Source organism: Salvia splendens, chromosome 3 (genome assembly GCF_004379255.2).
Source record: "Salvia splendens isolate huo1 chromosome 3, SspV2, whole genome shotgun sequence".
NCBI classification, from domain to species: Eukaryota; Viridiplantae; Streptophyta; class Magnoliopsida; order Lamiales; family Lamiaceae; genus Salvia; species Salvia splendens.
In genome coordinates, this window is record NC_056034.1 from 31183949 (window position 1) to 31205063 (window position 21115).

The following is a 21115-nucleotide window of genomic DNA, read 5'->3' on the forward strand; positions in this document are numbered from 1 at the left end:
ATTGTTTTTTGAGACCCAATATCATGTTCTCGTGCGTTTGAAGTTGCGTGGGGGTCATAGTTGACCTATCGGCCATATTGAGTTGGGCCAAAATGGCCCACAACGAGTTGTTCGGGGGTGGAGGTGGAACATAGGGTGCGGGTTCGGGGGCGGGGGCAGATGGAGTCGCGGCGCGACGGCGTTCGGCCGCCGCCTTCTTCCTTCCTTGCGGTCGGCGTCGGGAACCGCTTGGTCCGGCGTCGGGGCTACCCAAGTTAGCTTCGGCGAGTTGGCTAGCCACTTCTTCGCCGGCATCGGATAGGGATGCCGACCGTGACCGTTTGGAGGAGCCGCTAGAGGAGGATGTTACGCCTCTCAGATACTTCGGGTACGTCCTCGTTTCCTGCCAAACATTTAGGTACTTGAACGACTTACCGTTCATGGATTGGTAGGTGCTCAGCGCCGCAGTGATGATGTCGACCTCGCTCCGGCCGCTCCCGGCATTCCGCGACTCCTGGAGGAAATAGCCATTGAACTTGCCAATTTCGTCGTTGGCTCGGCCGATGCAGTTGCGCATCGTGGGAGCTCGAACGGTTGTGAACCGAACCATTCGGGGTTCCAACCGTGGGAGCCCGTAGGGTTATCGTCTTGGCCAGACATAGTGATGTTGTAGGGTATGAGGGAATGAAGATGAAAATGGATATGAGAGATTGAAGATGAAAATGAATATGAGAGAATGAAGATGAGAATTGTGTAGTTTGATGTGAATTTTTGGGAGTGAAATTGAGGGTATTTATAGATGAAAGTGTGTATTTTTGGGGTAAAAAAATGAAAAAAAAATCAAAAAGTGGAAAAAAACGGTTATAAACGGATATATTTTTTTTGGAAAGTGAATTTATTTTTTATTTTTTATCGGTTTTTTAATTAAAAACCGATTTTTTAATTAAAAAAAATAAAAAATTTAAACACAACGGCTATGCCGTTGACGAATCCCAGCGCGCCACGTCAGCTGCTCGCTGGCACGGCGCGGACGGCCGTGGCGACGGACGCCACCGTTGTGGATGCTCTAATTTTTCAAATCATGGATAGAGGTAGTATACTAAGTATTTTGTCCATCCATGAAATGTTGGCCAATTTTACTATTTCAATCCGCCCGTGAAATATTATCCATTTTTTTTTTCTATTTTTGATAAATAAAGTCCATTTTCCACTTACACTCACAGTCTATTACAAAACTAATCTATAAATATGGAACACACATTCCACTAGCTTTTTCCACTAATTTTTTTTACATTTTTTAAAACTCGCACCGAGTCAAATATGGACAACATTTCACAAGGACGAAGGGGGTATCAAAATAAAATAAAAGCAAAGAAAAAATGGCCACACACACTCCCATCCCTGCATAGCTATTCGCTCATATACCCGTACCCCATATCTATTTAATTATCTTGGAAACAAAATAACATCACATTCAACCACCCTCTCTATCTCTTCTTTAAACCACGCCCCCACATTATATGCACGTGAGAGTGAGCTGCAATAACCATTTGTACGCATCCAATACAAAATGTACAAATACAGCGACTTGGACTTGTCACATAATCATAATCAAACACACAGCACTTTCTTTCACATGGGAAGGGAGCCCACACACAGAATCTGCACACCAATTGCATTTTCCCCTCCAATCCAATTCTTCCTTTCAACTAAAGATAACTTCTCTTCATTAGCTGCATTGCAAAATTCTCACACAAAACCTAACCATTTCATCTACCAACCATTAATATCTATTCAATTAAATTAACACAACCAAGTGTTCAACTCATAAATTTAACACCATACATAGATGATCTCACTGTTATACAATAACTACTAACAACATGAAAACCAACTGCAATTACTTGTAAAACTCAAAATCAGTGTCTGGCTTCTTCACATTGCTTCTGTATCCTTTCTCAAAATCCTTAGGAAGTATCACGTACCGGTTTTTCCTCACAGCATGCAGACCCGCCTCCTGGCATATAGCCGCAATCTGCACACAACACCACCATATTCCAATTTCTCTAAGACATTAATCATTTTCAACCACCAACATCAGCGTGCTCTCTTTCTCACTATATATACCACATAGCTATTTCACCATCTACTCATCAGCAATTCAAAGCGTTTTCTGTAGATATTTTACTCAACACAGCAAAGGGGCAAACGCTCATGCAAGTGGACTTTCATAAAACTCAAATTAAAGCAAGGGGATAAGACAATAAGTTGTAAAAACTACAGGAGGATACTACTTATGTATGGAACAGAAATTTATGGAATCGACAAGACAAACCTCAGCAGCACTTATTTTATCAGGCCGAGAGACATAGTCTTCCAAGTCAACTTCATCACTTAAGTTCATCTTGGCAGTACAAACCTGCTCGGATACAACCCAAAATAAATGGAACAAACCAAGTAAAATCATTATGAAACATTCAGGGAGAGAAGATGTTCTTTCCATATAAAAACATAATAACTCAGGTGAAAAATGAAGTACTGCTGATATAATATTTTCAAATACTAACCTGGAAAACAAGTCTCTTCTGACGCCTATCAGGCAAAGGAAATTCAATTTTACGATCAAGTCTACCAGGACGGAGAAGTGCGGGGTCCAAAGTGTCCGCACGATTAGTAGCCATGATGACCTTTACATTCACAGTTTGATCGAAGCCATCCATCTACCAGAGCAAGTAACAATGCACATAGATTAAGAAAATTGAGGAATCAAAACACTACCACGACTATTACAACCAATAATGATAACAATAGCTAAAAGTGCAACACACCCTTGAGCCATACGCACAAAGCAAAAGGCACATGACGTGCATATAAAAATAATAGTAATGCAAGTATAATATCCGAAGTTCACATTACAAGACATCATTAACATATTATGTTCGTACAAAGGCAACTTTGTACTTTGTAGACACCTAAACTTCAAAATATTTATAGTCAAAATCTTAAATGCATCCGGAGTCGAAATATGGAACTCAAAGTTCTAAGACTAACTAGCTTCACGACTCATATCCAACTTTGAATTAAAAGTGCTATAGTTTCTTCACCCACCATGATTCATCAAAAAAGACTAGCTCAAATTTAGATACCTGATTTAGAAGCTCCATCAGAATCCTCTGAACCTCTCTATCAGCTCCAGTTTGAGCATCAAAACGTGCTGTTGCAATGGCATCTACCTCATCTATAAAGATAATTGCAGGTGCATTCTCCTTGGCAAGACGAAATACATCGCGGACCATTCTAGGACCCTAAATTTTCAGAAATGAACATTGTCATATTAGTTAATAGTTAAATACATATATCAATTGTCAGGATCACACTGAACCCAAGCTGTAAGCAAGTGCCAAGAATTCTTCAATGTACCTCTCCAAGATATTTTTGAACAAACTCTGAACCCACCACTCTAATGAAAGCTGCAGTTGTGTGGTTGGCTACAGCTTTTGCAAGCATGGTCTTTCCTGTACCAGGTGGACCATAAAGTAACACACCGCGAGGAGGATCAATACCAATCTGCTTGTACAGTTCATGGTGCGTGAGAGGTAACTCAACAGCTTCACGAATCTCTTGCTTTTGAATATCACATCCACCAATATCCTGATTATGCAATGAACAGAAAAAAGTCAATTGAGAATATTGTTAAAACTTCAAAGCTAGCATAGAAAAGGCAAACAATAATTATAAATAGTGTCAAGTATCTTACAGCTATCAAACATTAATATAAGACTTCTAGCACTCATTACACTCATCAATTTCATTGAGCGAAATAGGATCAATTGAATCTGTAAGGTTGTACCACTCATGCAATTTTTGGTCATATTTCCGATCTACTTGGACCCACTTTGATACCATAATAGAAATGAGCCACTCAACCCCTTAAAAGCCTCTAAGGGGGAGGGTTATCCACACTTAAATAGATGAGATAGGATCATCATCACCAATTCGATGTGGTCAGATTTAGAGATTTAACATTGCTCAGTCCGAGAATCTTATAAGGTTAGGTTGGGAAGTAGGTTCTATTCTTGCTCATTTAATCTTATTATAATCAATATGGACAAATAGTGTGGTGAAAATAATGTCAATCTTCTAACAACATATTCAAGCGCAAGTATTTAAGAGTTGTTGGGAATCTGACTAATCCGATTGATGAATAATAGAGGAGGCTTACAAAATGCTCTACTGATGATGCCAGTAGTTATCTTGTGAAATCCTAAGGTATCCAGTTCAGTGTTGTTAGGGTCGCAGGTCGGTCCGGGGCGATGAGGCTGGACCCCGGGTCGCGGGGAGAGGGACCCACGAATCGGGGCGCAAAATTATTTATTATTTATATATTAGTAATAATAATGATTAAAGATAATTCACTATAATATAAATACTTATATTTACATAACAGGAAAAAAATATTTTTAAAGTTCAATTTTGACATTGGATAGAAAAGAATTATTGGAGGAATTATAATCAATTTACTTATTATAATATTTAATTAATGGATTTTATAATAGAGTCATTTTGGAAAAATATGAAAGATTGGAAGAAATAATAAATTATTATTTTATTTCTCTTCATTTAAATAAACATAATTATTATTTTAAATCTCTTCATTTAATTCATAAAGCAAATTATCAAATAAACATATAATTATTATTTTATTTCTCTTCATTTAATTCATAAAACAAAATTAGGTAAAATGAAAAGCTCCATAAATAGAGATTGTGATGTTCTAAAGATTACTAAATTAGCTTTATATAAACCTAATTAAATTATAAATATAAAGAATTAATAAAATATGTTACTTATACAAATAATAACAATAGAAATAACCAATAATTGATGGAGTACTATAATTATATATTCGAACACGTTTTAGGATTTTCGATAAAAAAGAGAAAGATTGCACATGAATCAAATTTTCTGAGCTAATCTTAAAAATACAATGAAAGAGAAAAATAGTCAAAAAGTAATTTCGTTTCCCAATGTAAACTGATCAAATTGACCCTCTATCTATCTCTCTCCCTATATCCTGTCTCGTCTCCCCTCCCTCTTCTTTTTTCTGTGTAAAAGCAAAATATCTGCAGCCTACCGGCGAACCAGGGCGGACGGCAACAGGTAAGCCCCCGCTCCGGCGGGGGCTTGGCCTACGCTAGTTCCGTCTCTCGCTCTAGTCGCCCCGACCGCCCAGAGCGCACCCCGACGGCACCCTACGTATCTCGCTCGGCTCACCCATGTTGGGGCGAAGCCGGCCTCGATCATGGCAACCCGCGCCCTGAGCGCGCCCCGGGCGCATTTTTGGCAACACTGATCCAGTTAAAAGTAAATAGACACTAATGATCTAATTACACCTAGACGGCAGCTGAAAGCCTCAATAGGAGACCTTGAATTATAGAACCTGAACCAAAGGGTATATATTCCGATATCTGCAAAGCAGTGTATATGGACCGGGGAAATTGGGACTGATCTTTTTCAAGTCTGAGAAACCATTTATCTACTGTGGCAAAGGCGACCACATCTATGAATTTGAAGGGTAGAAAGCTTTCCCGTTTTCCCACGTTGTGAAAGGGTTTCCCTGCCCTAATTGTAAAATGCTCAAAACTATAACAATTCTACCAATTTAGAGAATTAATCAAACAGAACAGATTCATCAAGTAGAACGAGAAATCTCAGAATTAATCAGCTCAATTTGCATATTAAACTCAACACGAAAACCAACAGAATAAGAAGAGACTGACAGTGTAGGTGACATCGGGCTTCTCGGATTGGCTGAGCAGGGAGATGCTGGAGTCAGCTTCCGGGGGCAGCACATCAACCAAGGCGTTGGAATGACGGTGCAGCGCCACGGAGGCGGAGGGTTTGAGTAGCTCTCGGTTGATAGTGCTCAGGATCCTGACGTAGTAATTCGAGCCAGTGGTAGAGCCGACGATGCCGTTGTTCTGGTCAACCATTTCCATGAATTGGCCAATTACCAACGGCACAGACTGAATCCGCTTCACCTCCTCCTGCGCCCTCAGAAGCTCCCGCTTTAGGTTCTTCAATTCATCCTTGACGTATTCCTCCTGAATATCGATGAATTCGATCTGGCGCTGCAAGGATTTAAGCCGTCCGTACAAATCTTCCTCATCGACGGTGGGAATATCAGATTTGACGGCAGGATGAGACGGCGGCGGTTCGGAGATGGCCGCAGGCTTAGGATCGAGCACCATTGCGGACGCTGCCATTGTTGTTTTAGATCTTGGTTTCCGATTAGGGTTATGTTTTTTCTCAGATCAAATTCCTTTTGCTACTTTTTCTACCGTTGCTGACTTACTGCGGAGGAAATCAATCGGTGAAGGAGTTTGCCCGATTTGGGCTTTATATCTGGGCCTCCGTCTTTTGTAAATATCAAATTGTGGGCTTGGTTAAAAGTTTTCAGTCAATAGTTATGAAATCAACAATGGAGGCCCTAAAACAAATTATTTTAGTTGTTTGAGAATGTTCTTAATAGACATGTTTGTTTATCAGAAATGTTATATTGTTGGTAATTATGATTTTTCGGATTATGACTATGAGAAATATGATTCCTTATAGATTACTTACACCTATTTAGAAATATCAAGGAAATTGTTTGGATTTTGAACTTTAAGTGTTAATTAGTTAATGTCAATTAACTACTTGTCATAAAAAATAAATGAAATAACTATTCGTTATACTCCCTCTGTCCGCGAATAGGAGTCCCGATTCACTTTTACCATAAATGGTAATAGGGTCACACCTTCCACTAACTCATTCCACTCACATTTCATTTAAAACTAATATATATTAGTGGGACCCCTATTCCACTGACTTCTTTTCACTCATTTTTCTTAACATTTCTTAAAAGCCGTGCAGTCAAGAAATGAGACTCCTAATGGCGGACCGAGGGAGTAGCAATAGTTGAAATAAGATTTTTTTATTAATAAATAATGATAAAATTTATAATTTTAATATTACATAAAAAATTACTAAGTTATTAATAAGAACATAATTATAATTACTACTATATTTTATTAAATTTTTATAATTCATAATTTTGATAATTATATTAATATTTTCTAAAGAAGTTATTGCTAAATAACATAATAATAACAATAAGTATGATTCATAATTTTAAAGTTACTTATACCAAAATAATGTAATAAAGATAATATTAATATATTTTTCTTTTATATTATCATTTATAATAAAAAATAATAACATCAAACTTATCTTAATAAGTTATTATTAATAATATAATAATAAATTATGTAATGATAAAGTGTATTACTCATACTATTACAATTATACTTATTTTATTATTTAAGTGTAATTCATAATATGAAAAATAACATTAAAATTTTCTTAATTCATTATTAATTTATAACATTGTAAAAAAATAATATTAATATGTATATATTTTTTTATTATTAATATTAATATTAATATATATATATATTTATATAGAACAATTTTATTGATATTAATGTAAGCTATTATAATATATGTATACATATTTCAGCCAGCTTCATTAATTTACCCATGAAGGTATCATTCGAAACTTCTACATAAATAAGTTAAATTTTTGTCATCGGATATTGCACCCATGTTTCTAAAGTGGTGATTATTAGAAATGATCCATTCACCCCTTAAAAGGCCTTATAAGAGGGAAGGTTATCCATATTTATATAGATGGACTAGAATCATCACCAAGTCGATGTAGGACAAGATTTAGGATTTTTAAAACGCCCCCTCACATATGGGCTGAAATGACACATCGGACTTCCATCGCATGAGTAAGCGAGAGAAGAGATAAAAAGATAAAATCCATCATCGACTTGGGCATACTCTGATACCATATTAGAAATTAGCCACACACCCCTTAAAAGGCCTCATAAGAGGAGAGGGCTATCCACTCTTCTATAAATGAGATATGATCATCCCGAGTCTAAGAAAAAGAAGGATTTAACCTAACCAGAAACTGGATTGTACAGTCAGTTTGTTGATGCTCATGCCATCTTGCAGCACTTCCACAGTTACAACGAACACAAGTGCGCCATGAGATGGGCTGAGAATTTTTGAATTCGTCCCATATGATCCGAAGATTTGTGAAATAGCTAGTGACATCAGAGATACCTTGAGAGAGGGACAAAAGCTATTGCCTTAACTGATACTCCCTCCGTCCCACTTTAGCAGTCCCGGTTACTTTTGTGCACTCGTTTTGTAAAAATGATAATAAATAGTTAAAGTGGAGAAATAGTAAAGTAAGTGAGAGAATAATGTAGAGACGATCACGAGACTGCTAAGCGGGACGGAGGGAATATACACTAGTAGAGTCACTAGTAGAGAAACGATCCTTCATATATGTCCAAATTGCAGCACTACCACAGTTACAACGAGCACAAGTGCACTGAAGTTCCTGTTGGGCCTGCCTCTCGACTCTAATGTCGAATGACTAGACTTAGGAGTAAGCAAGTGTGCACATTTGAGAATTAATGAAAGGCTCGGTCCAGACACAACGATCCTTAAATCCACTGGATCACTGGGTCCAGGAACTCAAGAGAACTACATTGTTTTTGTCGTTGGACACACTCGACTCCCCTTCAAAAATAAATCCCTCAACCCGAATACTATGAATTAGTATAGGGAAGTGGGGTCGATCCCACAGAGATGGATTCGCATGGTAGTGCTAAGAGACTATGGAAACAAACGGCTGCTGCCACGCAAAGGGGTTGAGATTTTAACTACCACTAGATCTAGGCAAGAAATGTAAACGCTAGACCTAGGACACAGAAAACTTACTAGAATCAGACATCAAATCCGAAAGACACAATCACTTCCTTGACTGAGTAAATAACTAACTGATTGAGACTAGGCAGAAAGAATAAAACAGCGGGGAACATGATTCCAAATATAGCAAGTACGGTAAAAAGCTGCAGATAACAGATCAGCTCCAGCTAGCTTCGCATGCAAAGTTCCTAACAGATTCAGAAACGCAAATGCAGAAAACAGAGCATACTCTCAGATTCGATCAGAATATAGAAATTGAGATGCCGGAAACTTGCTACGAATCGGAAATAAACCAGATCTACGTAAACTAGGCGGAATGAAATGAAAACACGTAAGCTAGGCATGAAATTTAAACACTCCTGCTCAGAATCACGTCGGACGCTTAATCCACTCCGGATCCAAGCAATCCAAACTCAACAATCAACTAAATCAACTCCATAACTCCGATTCTAACAGATCTGCTCCGATCACCGCCAAATTCAATCAATCAAGAACAATCTGCAAACAAATCACAAACTCCAGCAAAACCCAACCTCCGATTCATCCAAAAACAGAACCATTCTTCAGATCCAAACGAAAAATATCAGCAAATAATCAGAAACCAACTGCAAAAAAATAAACAACTCCGACAATCCAACTCGAAATCAAGCGAACTCAACCAGCAAACCAGAAATGAACACAATAGACATAAGCGAAAGTAAAAATCCGGAATAAAACATGAAATATTGGTTAACAAAAGAAAACCGAGCTTCGAACAGCGAAGCTCGGCGGAATCAGTGTAAATAGCAGTGGAAATGTAAATTGTTTCTTCGCCCTTGAACTAGGACGGTGTTACAACCCTCGAACCACTCTTGGAAAGCTAAAACGTGAACCCCAGCCAAGTGCTAACTGGAATCTCTCGCGAATTTGGAGTCAGGTATGTGGAAAGGTGAATCGAGCAAGGGGCTGTTAGTGAGGCCTCCACCCGAGAAGGTCCCTCCAGCCTGCATGCTTCTCCCTTTTATAGATGCGGACATAGCCTTCTAGAGTTTTCGTAGAAATCCCTATTCTACCCTTCAACTCCGAGGCTTCCTCCGTCTAGCAATTTTCTTCCAATTGTTCACCCTTTCGCCAGTTTCCTAGGACCATGCAAGCGTCCTCTTCTTTTCCTGGATCTGGCGAAAAACTTCGCATACCTGACTTAATTCAATGCGTTAGACCCAGTAATTTCATGAAATGAACCCCTAGACCGATGCATGAAATTAGCCTTGTCAAACTGCTCACACTTAAACCATGCTTGTCCTCAAGTATGAAAGACAAGAAAATAGGAATAAGGCGAATTTCAATGCATGGTTACCAAGTAAAACTTTAAAAAAATGAAAACAAAACAAACTCCTAGACCTAAGCAACTACGGACTTAGAAAAGAAAATAACACAAAGAACAGAAACACAACAAAACAAACAAGCATGAACTAGTTTCGAATTTTTAAGCTACTATCCCCACAAGTTTAAGTTCAATCTGATCGATTACAGTCTTCAAATCTTCCCCCTTCCTTCGTCTGCCTAAACGGTCTGTCAGTTAGTCAAGTGATAGCCCATTGTTTCATGTTAGCTCTAAAAGTGTTTAGGCTTATAACTCTCTTTATAGTAGGGCTGTACAGCTAGGTTATCTAAGGCGTTTTCCATCGTCCTAACTTCATTCAGATCGCATTCGGCTTATTAAGGAAGAAAGTGTCAAAGTTGATCTGCTTTCTCTCTTCAATCACTCTTACTAAGGGGATCTTGCCTTATTATCTAGCTAGCTCATGCGAAGCACACATCCTAAGACACAAAAACGATACTTACTCCCCCCCCTCCCGCTTCACTCAAGCTTGTCCCCAAGCCATCGTAGTGAAGGGAGGAAAAGGGAAGTACTAACAGCAGACTGATAAAGCAAACAACAACAAACACAAATACAGAGTAAAACTTCTCACACTTAGACCGAGCATCGGGCTAAGTGGGAGAAGGCGCAACAAACAAACTAAGGCATGCAAAAAAAACAAAACACCCCCTTCTCACACTTAGACCAAAAGTTGGGCTAAGTGTAAGAAAGGCAACACATATGTACAATTACAGAGCATGCTGGCATATAAGAACACAAACAAAACGGAAAAGAAAATAAAATAAAAAAAAAACAAGGGTTACTTGGCTCCGTGGGGGGTTCAATTCGGGGTCTGGCCCCCGCGAGGGCCAGACTTTGGTGGCGCTGTCTGGTGGGTCACCTTAGCTTTCTTTCTGGCTGGCAACTCCGGCTTCTCTTGTCGTTCTTCTGTCGGGCGGGGTACGGCTGTCTTCAATATCACGGGCCGAGAGGGAGATGGAGTAGTCTGGGGCCTCGGGGCATGCGGTGGCTTCTGCGCATTCAGACTTCCTTGACCTGGCGTTGTAGAATCGCCGCTAGGCTTCGGAAGTTCCTTCGGTGTCTCTGGGAACCTTGCTCTAAGCCACTTTGTCATTGCCATCATCAACTCAACACCTTCCGTCATCTTTTCAGTACATCTGGTCGATGTCGCCACAAGATCAGACATGCGCCCCTTGAGGGTCACCATTTCCTCCCTAACCTTCCGAACTTCTACTCTTATTTCTTCCATCTCCGTTCGTACTCCGGCGACTTCCTTCCTCACTTTCTCAGCTTCACTACTATCTTTCCCTTTACCCCGCAGGGACACAATTTCATTCCGAACCATCTTCATTTCTGACCTCATCCAACCAACCTCCTTTCGCACTTCCTCTACTTCTATCCTGGCTCCTGCTTCCAAACCAGTAGTATTCTTCACTTCCATCACATCGGATTCCTGTTTCACCTGAGTCTCTGACTGCCCAACCTCGTAAAAGCATACTTCCCTTCTGCGTGCGATCAGCAACCCTTTATTGAAAAAATAATCCATGTTAAAAACCTCAGGGGGCGAACACGTCTTTACCTCTCGGCATGCCTTATGGATCTTCATGATCACATTCCTCTGCAGATAAGCTCCGAGCAAGTGGCACGTGTATAGGTGCCGGGAAGGATTTGCAGTCACTTGATGGCAGGCTTGGGCTATCCAGTAGCCCAAGTGAACTCTTACCCCCGTAGCCATGCACCATGTGAAGTACAGATCGGCGGTAGTCAGAGCGTTGTTGGCTGTGCCCATTAAATTGTAACTAATAAAAGTCTGGGCAATCCTCAGGACCCTATTTTTGATGTGGTGTGCCTTCGAAAAGCTTGTTTTAAACTGACCCACCCTCGGGTGAGTCAAGAACTCCCATGCGCTTTGCGCTTTGAATCCCGGCGTCATTTTCGGGGGACCAATCATCCTCTCGCTCCACAAGCCTTCATCGTCCTCCGTTCGCGTCTGCAAACCCATCCGCAAGGTCCATTCCCGGATGCTCATCGTATGTTCCTCACTGAAAAGTCTGAAATAAATGGAGTCGGCATCCAAATCGGTAGTGGACTTAAATCGGAAGGTGGAAAAGAATTCTCGGGCCAGGTCAATCGGAACCTTGGTAGTACTGTGCTTGAGCAACCAATCGAAGCCTATTGCGTCGATATAAGTCCGGAATTCATCGTTGCAAGCAATCGTTTTGAGCTCCGATGAGCTATACATCTTTCCGGACTTAGCGACCTTCCCCTCAGTACTCTTCTCCTTATAAATGGCCGTGCGCTTTGGGTCGTCAAACGTCCTCATTTCATCTAGCAAGCTGTTTGTTATCCACAATTCGGTTGGCTCAAAGTTGAATTCCTCTTCTTGTTCCTCTTCCGAGTTGCTGGACTCAGAAGGGGTCTCGGTTTCTGCGGCATATGGCACCTTAGCTGCCGGCAGAAGTGTGGATTCAGTAGAGTTCCCTCTCGCCTTCTTGGTCGAGGAAGGAGCAATTTGTTTCCCCTTCATTTTCTTCTCAGCCGCTTGGCGACGTTTCTCCTCATCACTCTCCCCCCTGCCAGGTCTGGGAGAGTTCACCTGTTCAGAAGCTGCGGTCTCTGGACCCAGCAATTCTTCCTCCGTCGGCTCCACAGTTTCATCAATCTCATCAATGAGGCTCCGGCGAGCCCGCCTCCTAGCATCTCTGGGGTTGACCGGCGAGTCGGTCTCCTCTCGGATCTCGGTCAGATCCACAATCAACTTCACCCCGGCGTCAGTGGGTTCCTGGCTAATTTCAGAATCGAGGGCTTCTCCCTCATTGGACAACAATGGGGTTGCCCCCGAGATGTAAACAGGGGTCTCTACCCCCTCAAATCCTTCTCCGACGTGGGCCTCAACACCCACCGGTTTCTCAGGGGTATCCCCCTCCACATCTTGTTCAGAATTTAAGGCCTCGTCGCCCCCAACTTCACCAACTATAGGGGCTTCCCCCCCATAGATTCTTCCAAAACAGAGGTTTCCCCCTCAGTTGCAGAGTCTAATCTTGGTTCGCACATAGCCAACAATTCCGACCCTGTGACCAAATCTGAGTCGTCTTCACGATTCCCTGCGGTGGTTGGTTTCGGGCTAGGGGTCGTGGATTCTTGAATGTCCTCCGGTTGTGTGGTGGTCTCCGGAGCAACTGTCTCCTCTGGTATGGCAGTGGGTTCCGGAATGGGGATGGCTTCTTGAACGGTTTCAGGTTCGGCGACGGGTTCTGAGATGGTCTCCAGTTGTGGTACACTAGAAGACGGAGCAGCTTGTACGGATTTACCCATTGCGGTTGCAAACATGGCGAATGCCTCCATCGCCTTCTCCGCACCCCCAAATTTCTGGAATAGCTCGGCCATAAACGCCGCCGCCCCAGAGTCGGCGGACCCTGAGGTGCTTCCGGTTCCTTGTTTGTTTTCCATGGATGTTGTTTTGGGGAATTTTTGTAAAGAATTTGGGGCGGAATTAGCAAATTAGGGTTAGAGAGAGTAAAAGGGGAGAGGAAATTGGGGATTTTTGTGTTTGTGAATATTGGAGAGAGAATAGGTAACGAGAAATAAAAAGGCAAAACGATTTTAGTGTAGGCATGAGAGAGGACGTTTTGGCAGGCGGTTGCAGGTGATGACGCTTGCGACCGTACGCCTCCCCATAAAGTGCCTTTTGAAATCCGAACCGGTGCCAACTCCCTCCAAAATTTTTACTCCACAACTCCTTACCCTTGTGAATTCCTTCTGCAAAATCACACTTAGAGAAAAACATTAAACTAAAAATTGAAACGCCAGACTCCCCGGGTCTAGGGTATGACAGTATCAAAAACATTCTTTCAGGAGTCTGGTATTTCGAAAATATTTTTGGAAGTGATAAGGCTAATTTCATGCATCGGTCTAGGGGTTCATTTCATGAAATTACTGGGTCTAACGCATTGAATTAAGTCAGGTATGTGAAGTTTTTCACCAGATCAAGGAAAAGAAGAGGACGCTTGCATGGTCCTAGGAAACTGGCGAAAGGGTGAACAATTGGAAGAAAATTGCTAGACGGAGGAAGCCTCGGAGTTGAAGGGTAGAATAGGGATTTCTACGAAAACTCTAGAAGGCTATGTCCGCATCTATAAAAGGGAGAAGCATGCAGGCTGGAGGGACCTTCTCGGGTGGAAGCCTCACTAACAGCCCCTTGCTCGATTCACCTTTCCACACACTTGACTCCAAGTTCGCGAGAGATTCCAGTTAGCACTTGGCTGGGGTTCACGTTTTAGCTTTCCAAGAGTGGTTCGAGGGTTGTAACACCGTCCTAGTTCAAGGGCGAAGAAACAATTTACATTTCCGCTGCTATTTACACTGATTCCGCCGAGCTTCGCTGTTCGAAGCTCGGTTTTCTTTTGTTAACCAATATTTCATGTTTTATTCCGGATTTTTACTTTCGCTTATGTCTATTGTGTTCATTTCTGGTTTGCTGGTTGAGTTCGCTTGATTTCGAGTTGGATTGTCGGAGTTTATTTTTTTGCAGTTGGTTTCTGATTATTTGCTGATATTTTTCGTTTGGATCTGAAGAATGGTTCTGTTTTTGGATGAATCGGAGGTTGGGTTTTGCTGGAGTTTGTGATTTGTTTGCCGATTGTTCTTGATTGATTGAATTTGGCGGTGATCGGAGCAGATCTGTTAGAATCGGAGTTATGGAGTTGATTTAGTTGATTGTTGAGTTTGGATTGCTTGGATCCGGAGTGGATTAAGCGTCCGACGTGATTCTGAGCAGGAGTGTTTAAATTTCATGCCTAGCTTACGTGTTTTCATTTCATTCCGCCTAGTTTACGTAGATCTGGTTTATTTCCGATTCGTAGCAAGTTTCCGGCATCTCAATTTCTATATTCTGATCGAATCTGGGAGTATGCTCTGTTTTCTGCATTTGCGTTTCTGAATCTGTTAGGAACTTTGCATGCGAAGCTAGCTGGAGCTGATCTGTTATCTGCAGCTTTTCACCGTACTTGCTATATTTGGAATCATGTTCCCCGCTGTTTTATTCTTTCTGCCTAGTCTCAATCAGTTAGTTATTTACTCAGTCAAGGAAGTGATTGGGTCTTTCGGATTTGATGTCTGATTCTAGTAAGTTTTCTGTGTCCTAGGTCTAGCGTTTACATTTCTTGCCTAGATCTAGTGGTAGTTAAAATCTCAACCCCTTTGCGTGGCAGCAGCCGTTTGTTTCCATAGTCTCTTAGCACTACCCTGCGAATCCATCTCTGTGGGATCGACCCCACTTCCCTATACTAATTCATAGTATTCGGGTTGAGGGATTTATTTTGAAGGGGAGTCGAGTGTGTCCAACGACAAAAACACTGTAGTTCTCTTGAGTTCCTGGACCCAGTGATCCAGTGGATTTAAGGAGCGTTGTATCTGGACCGAGCCTTGCATTAATTCTCAAATGTGCACACTTTCTTACTCCTGAGTCTAGTCATTCGACATTAGAGTCGAGAGGCAGGCCCAACAGGAACTTCAAATGGTGCCGTTGCCGGGGATGGATGGCGTGCTTAGTGTTAGTGTTCAGAGTCTGTGGTGTAAATAGTTTTGATTTGTTTTCTTTCTCTTTTGTTTGCAGTTTATGAGCAGAGGCTCAAGGTCTACCTACTGGAGCAACTCATCTGGGTGGAAACACGGTCAGTTTGATTGGCAAGTTAAGGATACAGTCTCTACTGTGACCACCAGATCAGGGTTCACCACGGGAGGCCCGTTTCCGAGTAAATTTACTAGCGACGAATCTTGGACTTCATCAGGACGCGAAGATCCAGAAACACCACCCGAATCAGAAACAGAGTCAGAAACAGGGGAAGAAGAGGAAGTAGTCATGGCGCAGGTGGTAGACCCAGATCCAGAAATCGGCTCTCTCACTGCCCATTTAGATGGAGAACCAGCTCAAGCTATAGTGATGAATCCACGCCAGAGGACTATCGAGATCAAGACAAACGTACTCGGCATCTTGCCGACGTTCTCTGGGCGTAGAAATGAGTGTCCGTATGAGTTCTTAAATGAATTCAGTAAGTTATGTGGTATTCAGAAGAGGCCGAATGATGCAACAGAGGAGGATTATCGCCTACGAGCGATTCCGTTTACCTTGAAGGGGGAAGCTAATACGTGGCTATTGAGGTTGCCTCCGGATTCTATCCGCACGTGGAGGGACTTCAAGTTAGAATTCTTAGATTATTTCTTCCCATCCAACAAGACGAATGCACTTAAGAAAGAAATACTAGAGTGTAAGCAAGATTACGATGAATCGTTGAGTCAGTATTGGTCGAGATTTAAGGGGTTGTTGGATGCATGCCCGAATCACCGAATGATAGAGGCAGAGACCTACTCTCTGTTTTACGAAGGAGCAACTCCCGAGTCAAAGGACTTAATGAACTCCTCGAGTGGGGGAAATTTCACAAGAAAAAGGGGAAGTGAGGCAAGAGAGATCCTAGGGAAGTTGATTGACGCTAAGAAGGCGTACGATAACCCTAGGAATGCAGTGAAAAGAGGATCGGTGCATGCTGTGAGAGAACAAGAAGATGACAAAGTCGAAGCAAGGATTGATAGGCTCGAGAAGGCTCTTTTGAACGCGATTGAAAAGACGATTCCACTGGCTTCACAAGGGAAGGAGAAATCTCCTGGTCCAGAAGATAATCAAATGCAACAATATTACGGGACCCAGGAAGGAGATTATCAGGCCCAGGTCAATGCAATGGGAAGTTGGAATCCCGATGGGAGCTGGAATCCAGGGAGACAGTGAGATACGCCTTGGAGAAACCATCCAAATTTCAGATGGACTGACAATGAACAGAATCAGTTGGCACCACAACAAAGTCAGCAGTTTGCACCTCAGCCCGAAAGACAAGGTAACTGGTCAGGAAGGAATCAAGAAGGGCAGGGCAACTGGATCAATCGTAACCAAGGAGACCACCCAAACTGGGGAAACAGAAATCAGAGCAATCAGGGGAACTCTTATGTACCACCACACCAAAGGAATTTTCAGAACAATTACCAGGGCCAAGGAAATCAATACAATAACTCTTCAGGCGTTCAAGGAAACGCTCGTCAGAATCAAGTGAGTGGACCAACTCTGAGTATAGGGCCAGGGCCCAGTCAGCCCCCGAAACCACCAAAAAGTATCGATGATATGGTGCACGACCTCGTCAGTTCTCAGCAACATATGCAAAACAACCTGCAATCGAACAATGACGTAGTGCACAAGCTTCAAGGCGCTCAGCAAGAACAGAAAGCAGCCATGGATATGCTGGCTAAGCAATTGTCCCAAATAGCCACTTCTTTGAGTGACATGCGGGGAAACGAAGGAAAAATTTCGGCCTCAGTAAGGCCACCTGATAGAGCTAATATAAGTCAGATTACCTTGAGGTCCGGGAAAGGATATGAGGGACCGGTGGTGAGAACAAAGGAGGGGACAGATCCTAAGGAAGGCAAGAAGAAAGAGGATACAACTCCCAAACCCAGACACTTGGAGGGAGGAAGTCCCTTGGTCAAGGATGATCTTGAGGAAAAAGATTTGGAGAAACAATTGCCTAGACCGACCGAACCATTCTTCCTCGACCCAGAGCCGGAGTTGGAAGATGAGGTAGTGGGAAAAGAAACTGGAGAGTTATCAGCTGAAAGTTCTACCGGAGCAGGGAAGCGACTGAAACCTTTTCCAAGTCGGGGTGAAGCCAAGAAACAGAAGGAAGAACCGGTAGACTTCATGGACATTTTTGGGAAGTTGGAAATCAATCTGCCATTTTTACAGGCCCTGAAGATGCCAGTCTTTAGCAAGTTCATCAAGGAATTTATAGCTGGGAAGGCTAGGCCCAGTGGGAAAATTCTGATAGGCGAGAATGTCTCCGCAGTAATTCAGAAGAGGAAGATGCCTTCAAAATGCAATGACCCAGGTATGTTCACCTTACCCATCTCTATTGGTGACGTGAAAATCGAGCATGCTATGTGTGATTTAGGTGCGTCGATAAACGTGTTACCACTTTCCATATACAAGAAGTTACTTGGGGTAGGCATGGTAGATACGAAAGTTGTGATTCAATTGGCGGATAGGTCATGCATCTGTCCTGAAGGGGTGCTTGAGAATGTGATAGTCAGGGTACATGACTTCTTGTACCCTGCTGATTTCCATGTGATTAAGATGAGTGATAATGAGTCTGCTGAGTCGGGCGGAGTACTTTTAGGGAGACCTTTCCTACGTACCGCTAAAACTATCATTGATGTTTTTGATGGAACAATTTGCCTTGATTATAATGGGGAGAAATATACATTCAGCATAGATGAGGCAATGAAGAAACCTCTTGACGTTGAAAACCTGCATGCTATAGATGTTATTAACTCTTTGGTCCAGGAATACCTTGAGACGGAATTAATGCAGGAACAGATTGAGAACTCCGAGATGAGTCATGCCATTGATAGAGAGGTAGCCAGTTGGTGTCAAGCAATGAACACAAGTGAGTTATCTGATGAGGAGTTAGCTGAAGCAATTCTGGAATTCTGTGCAAATCCGGAACTAGTTAGGTCAAGAAAGACACCGTATGTGGCGAGTGTGAAAGGTTCTGTTGGGTCGAGTAAGGGAATGACTATGGAAGAAATAGAGAAAAATCCCTTGCCCCAGGACAAAGATGTTCCCAAGAAAGAGCTGAAAACACCCCACCAGGCCTAAAGTATGCTTATATAGAGGAGAACGAAACTTTCCCTGTTATTATCAACAGCAGCTTGACCGAAGGACAAGAAGAGGAACTGCTGAAGGTAATCCGAAGAAACAAGAAGGCTATTGGGTGGACACTCTCTGACTTGGTAGGAATTAGTCCAGATTTGTGCATGCATCACATCCGTTTGGAGGAAGGAGCAAAAGCCTGCAGAGATCCTCAACGCAAATTGAATCCTAACATGAGGGAGGAAGTATTGAAACTACTCTCCCTAGGAATCATTTATTCCATACCAGACAGTGAATGGGTGAGTCCAGTCCATATGGTACCCAAGAAGTCAGGAATACAGGTGGTCAAGAACGACAAGAATGAATTGGTGCCCACCAGACTAGTCACTGGGTGGAGGATGTGCATCGATTATAGGAAGTTAAATGAAGCGACCAAGAAAGACCATTTCCCTCTACCTTTCATTGACCAGATGCTGGAAAGGCTGGCGGGCAAGCAATATTTCTGTTTCCTAGACGGGTATAGTGGGTATTTTCTAATCTATGTGGATCCCGAGGATCAAGAGAAGACAACTTTCACGTGTCCCTTCGGCACGTATGCTTACAGGAGGATGCCGTTTGGCCTGTGCAATGCGCCAGACACTTTTCAGCGGTGTATGATGAGTATCTTCTCGGATCTTTTGGAGGACTGCATCGAGATTTTTATGGACGACTTCACTGTGTACGGGAATTCATTTGACTCATGTTTGGGTAGTTTGGATAGAGTATTGAGAAGGTGCCAGGAAAAACATTTGGTTTTGAACTTCGAGAAATGCCACTTTGTGGTCCCTGAGGGAATTGTCCTAGGGCACGTAGTCTTGGAAAAAGGTATACAGGTAGACCAGGCAAAGATTGAGGTGATATCAAAACTGCCTTACCCGACGAACTAGAAGGAGGTAAGAGGATTCCTAGGGCACGCAGGATTTTATAGAAGATTCATAAAGGATTTTGCGAAGATTGCTCAGCCACTCACTCATTTGCTGCACAATGATGTTGAGTTTGTTTTCAATGAGGAGTGCATAAAGGCTTTTCAACTACTGAAAGATAGACTAGTATCGGCTCCCATTATCCGAGCACCCGATTGGAGTTTGCCATTCGAAATAATGTGCGACGCGAGTGACTATACAGTAGGGGCGGTGCTAGGTCAAAGAGTTGACGGAAAAAGTTACGTGATTTTCTATGCATCAAAAACGCTCAACCAGGCCCAGAAAAACTATGACACCACGGAGAAGGAAATGTTGGCAGTCGTGTACTCTTTTGAAAAATTCCGACCATATTTGCTTGGGTCGAGGGTGATAGTCTTCACTGATCACGCTGCAATAAAGTACTTGCTGGTGAAGAAAGAATCCAAGCCGAGATTAATCCGTTGGGTGTTGCTTTTGCAAGAATTCGATTGGGAAGTTAGAGATAAAAAGGGAACTGAAAATAAAGTAGCCGATCATCTGAGCAGGATATTTCAAGGGGAGACCGAGGAAGCAATACCGGACGCATTCCCTGAGGAACATTTGTAATACGTGAAAAAAATTCCTCGACCTATCAGCTGGGAGGAGGTTATGGAGTTAACAGGTCCAGGGGATGCCGAAAAAGGGAAATTCCATGAAAACGCTGAGCCATGGTTCGCAGACCTGGCGAATTACTTAGTCACTGGAGAAGTGCCCAGTTCGCAAGTAATCTCCCGGCCCAAAAGATGAAATTGAAGAGCGAGGCAAAGTACTATTTCTGGGTTGACCCGTATTTGTGGCGAATGGGAGCCGACCAAGTAATCCGGAGGTGTATCCCGGAGTGGGAACAGAGGGATGTGCTGAATCATTGCCATGCCCTAGCTTGTGGAGGTCACTTTGGACCTAGGAAGACCGCAAGGAAGGTGTTAGACAGTGGTTTTTACTGGCCTACATTGCATAGGGATGCGTTCGAGTTTTGTCAGAATTGTGAGAGGTGTCAACAGACCGGGGGAATATCCAGGAGGGATGAGATGCCGCAAGTTCCAGTGATTGTGTGTGAGATCTTCGATGTTTGGGGGATGGACTTCATGGGTCCATTTCCATCTTCATACGGGAACACTTACATACTTGTGGCAGTGGATTATGTGTCAAAGTGGATAGAGGCAAAAGCAACCACCTCGTGTGAAGCTAAGGAGGTAGCAAAGTTTCTTAGAGCTAACATTTTCAACAGGTACGGAGTGCCCAGAGCTATAATATCTGACAATGGGACGCACTTCC

At 42.4% G+C, this 21115-nt stretch overlaps 1 protein-coding gene across 1 annotated transcript; it reads right to left on the minus strand.

Moving 5' to 3' along the window:
* Window positions 1-1678: 1678 nt before the first annotated feature.
* On the minus strand, window positions 1679-6335 carry LOC121797338 (26S proteasome regulatory subunit 6B homolog). The gene is made up of 6 exons (XM_042196095.1): window positions 5760-6335; window positions 3400-3630; window positions 3126-3284; window positions 2547-2699; window positions 2315-2398; window positions 1679-2014 (listed from the first exon to the last, which is right to left on the minus strand). Exons 1-6 carry the CDS (start codon window positions 6243-6245, stop codon window positions 1880-1882), a joined length of 1248 nt encoding a protein of 415 aa, XP_042052029.1. The 5' UTR covers window positions 6246-6335; the 3' UTR covers window positions 1679-1879.
* Between the last annotated feature and the right edge of the window lie 14780 nt (window positions 6336-21115).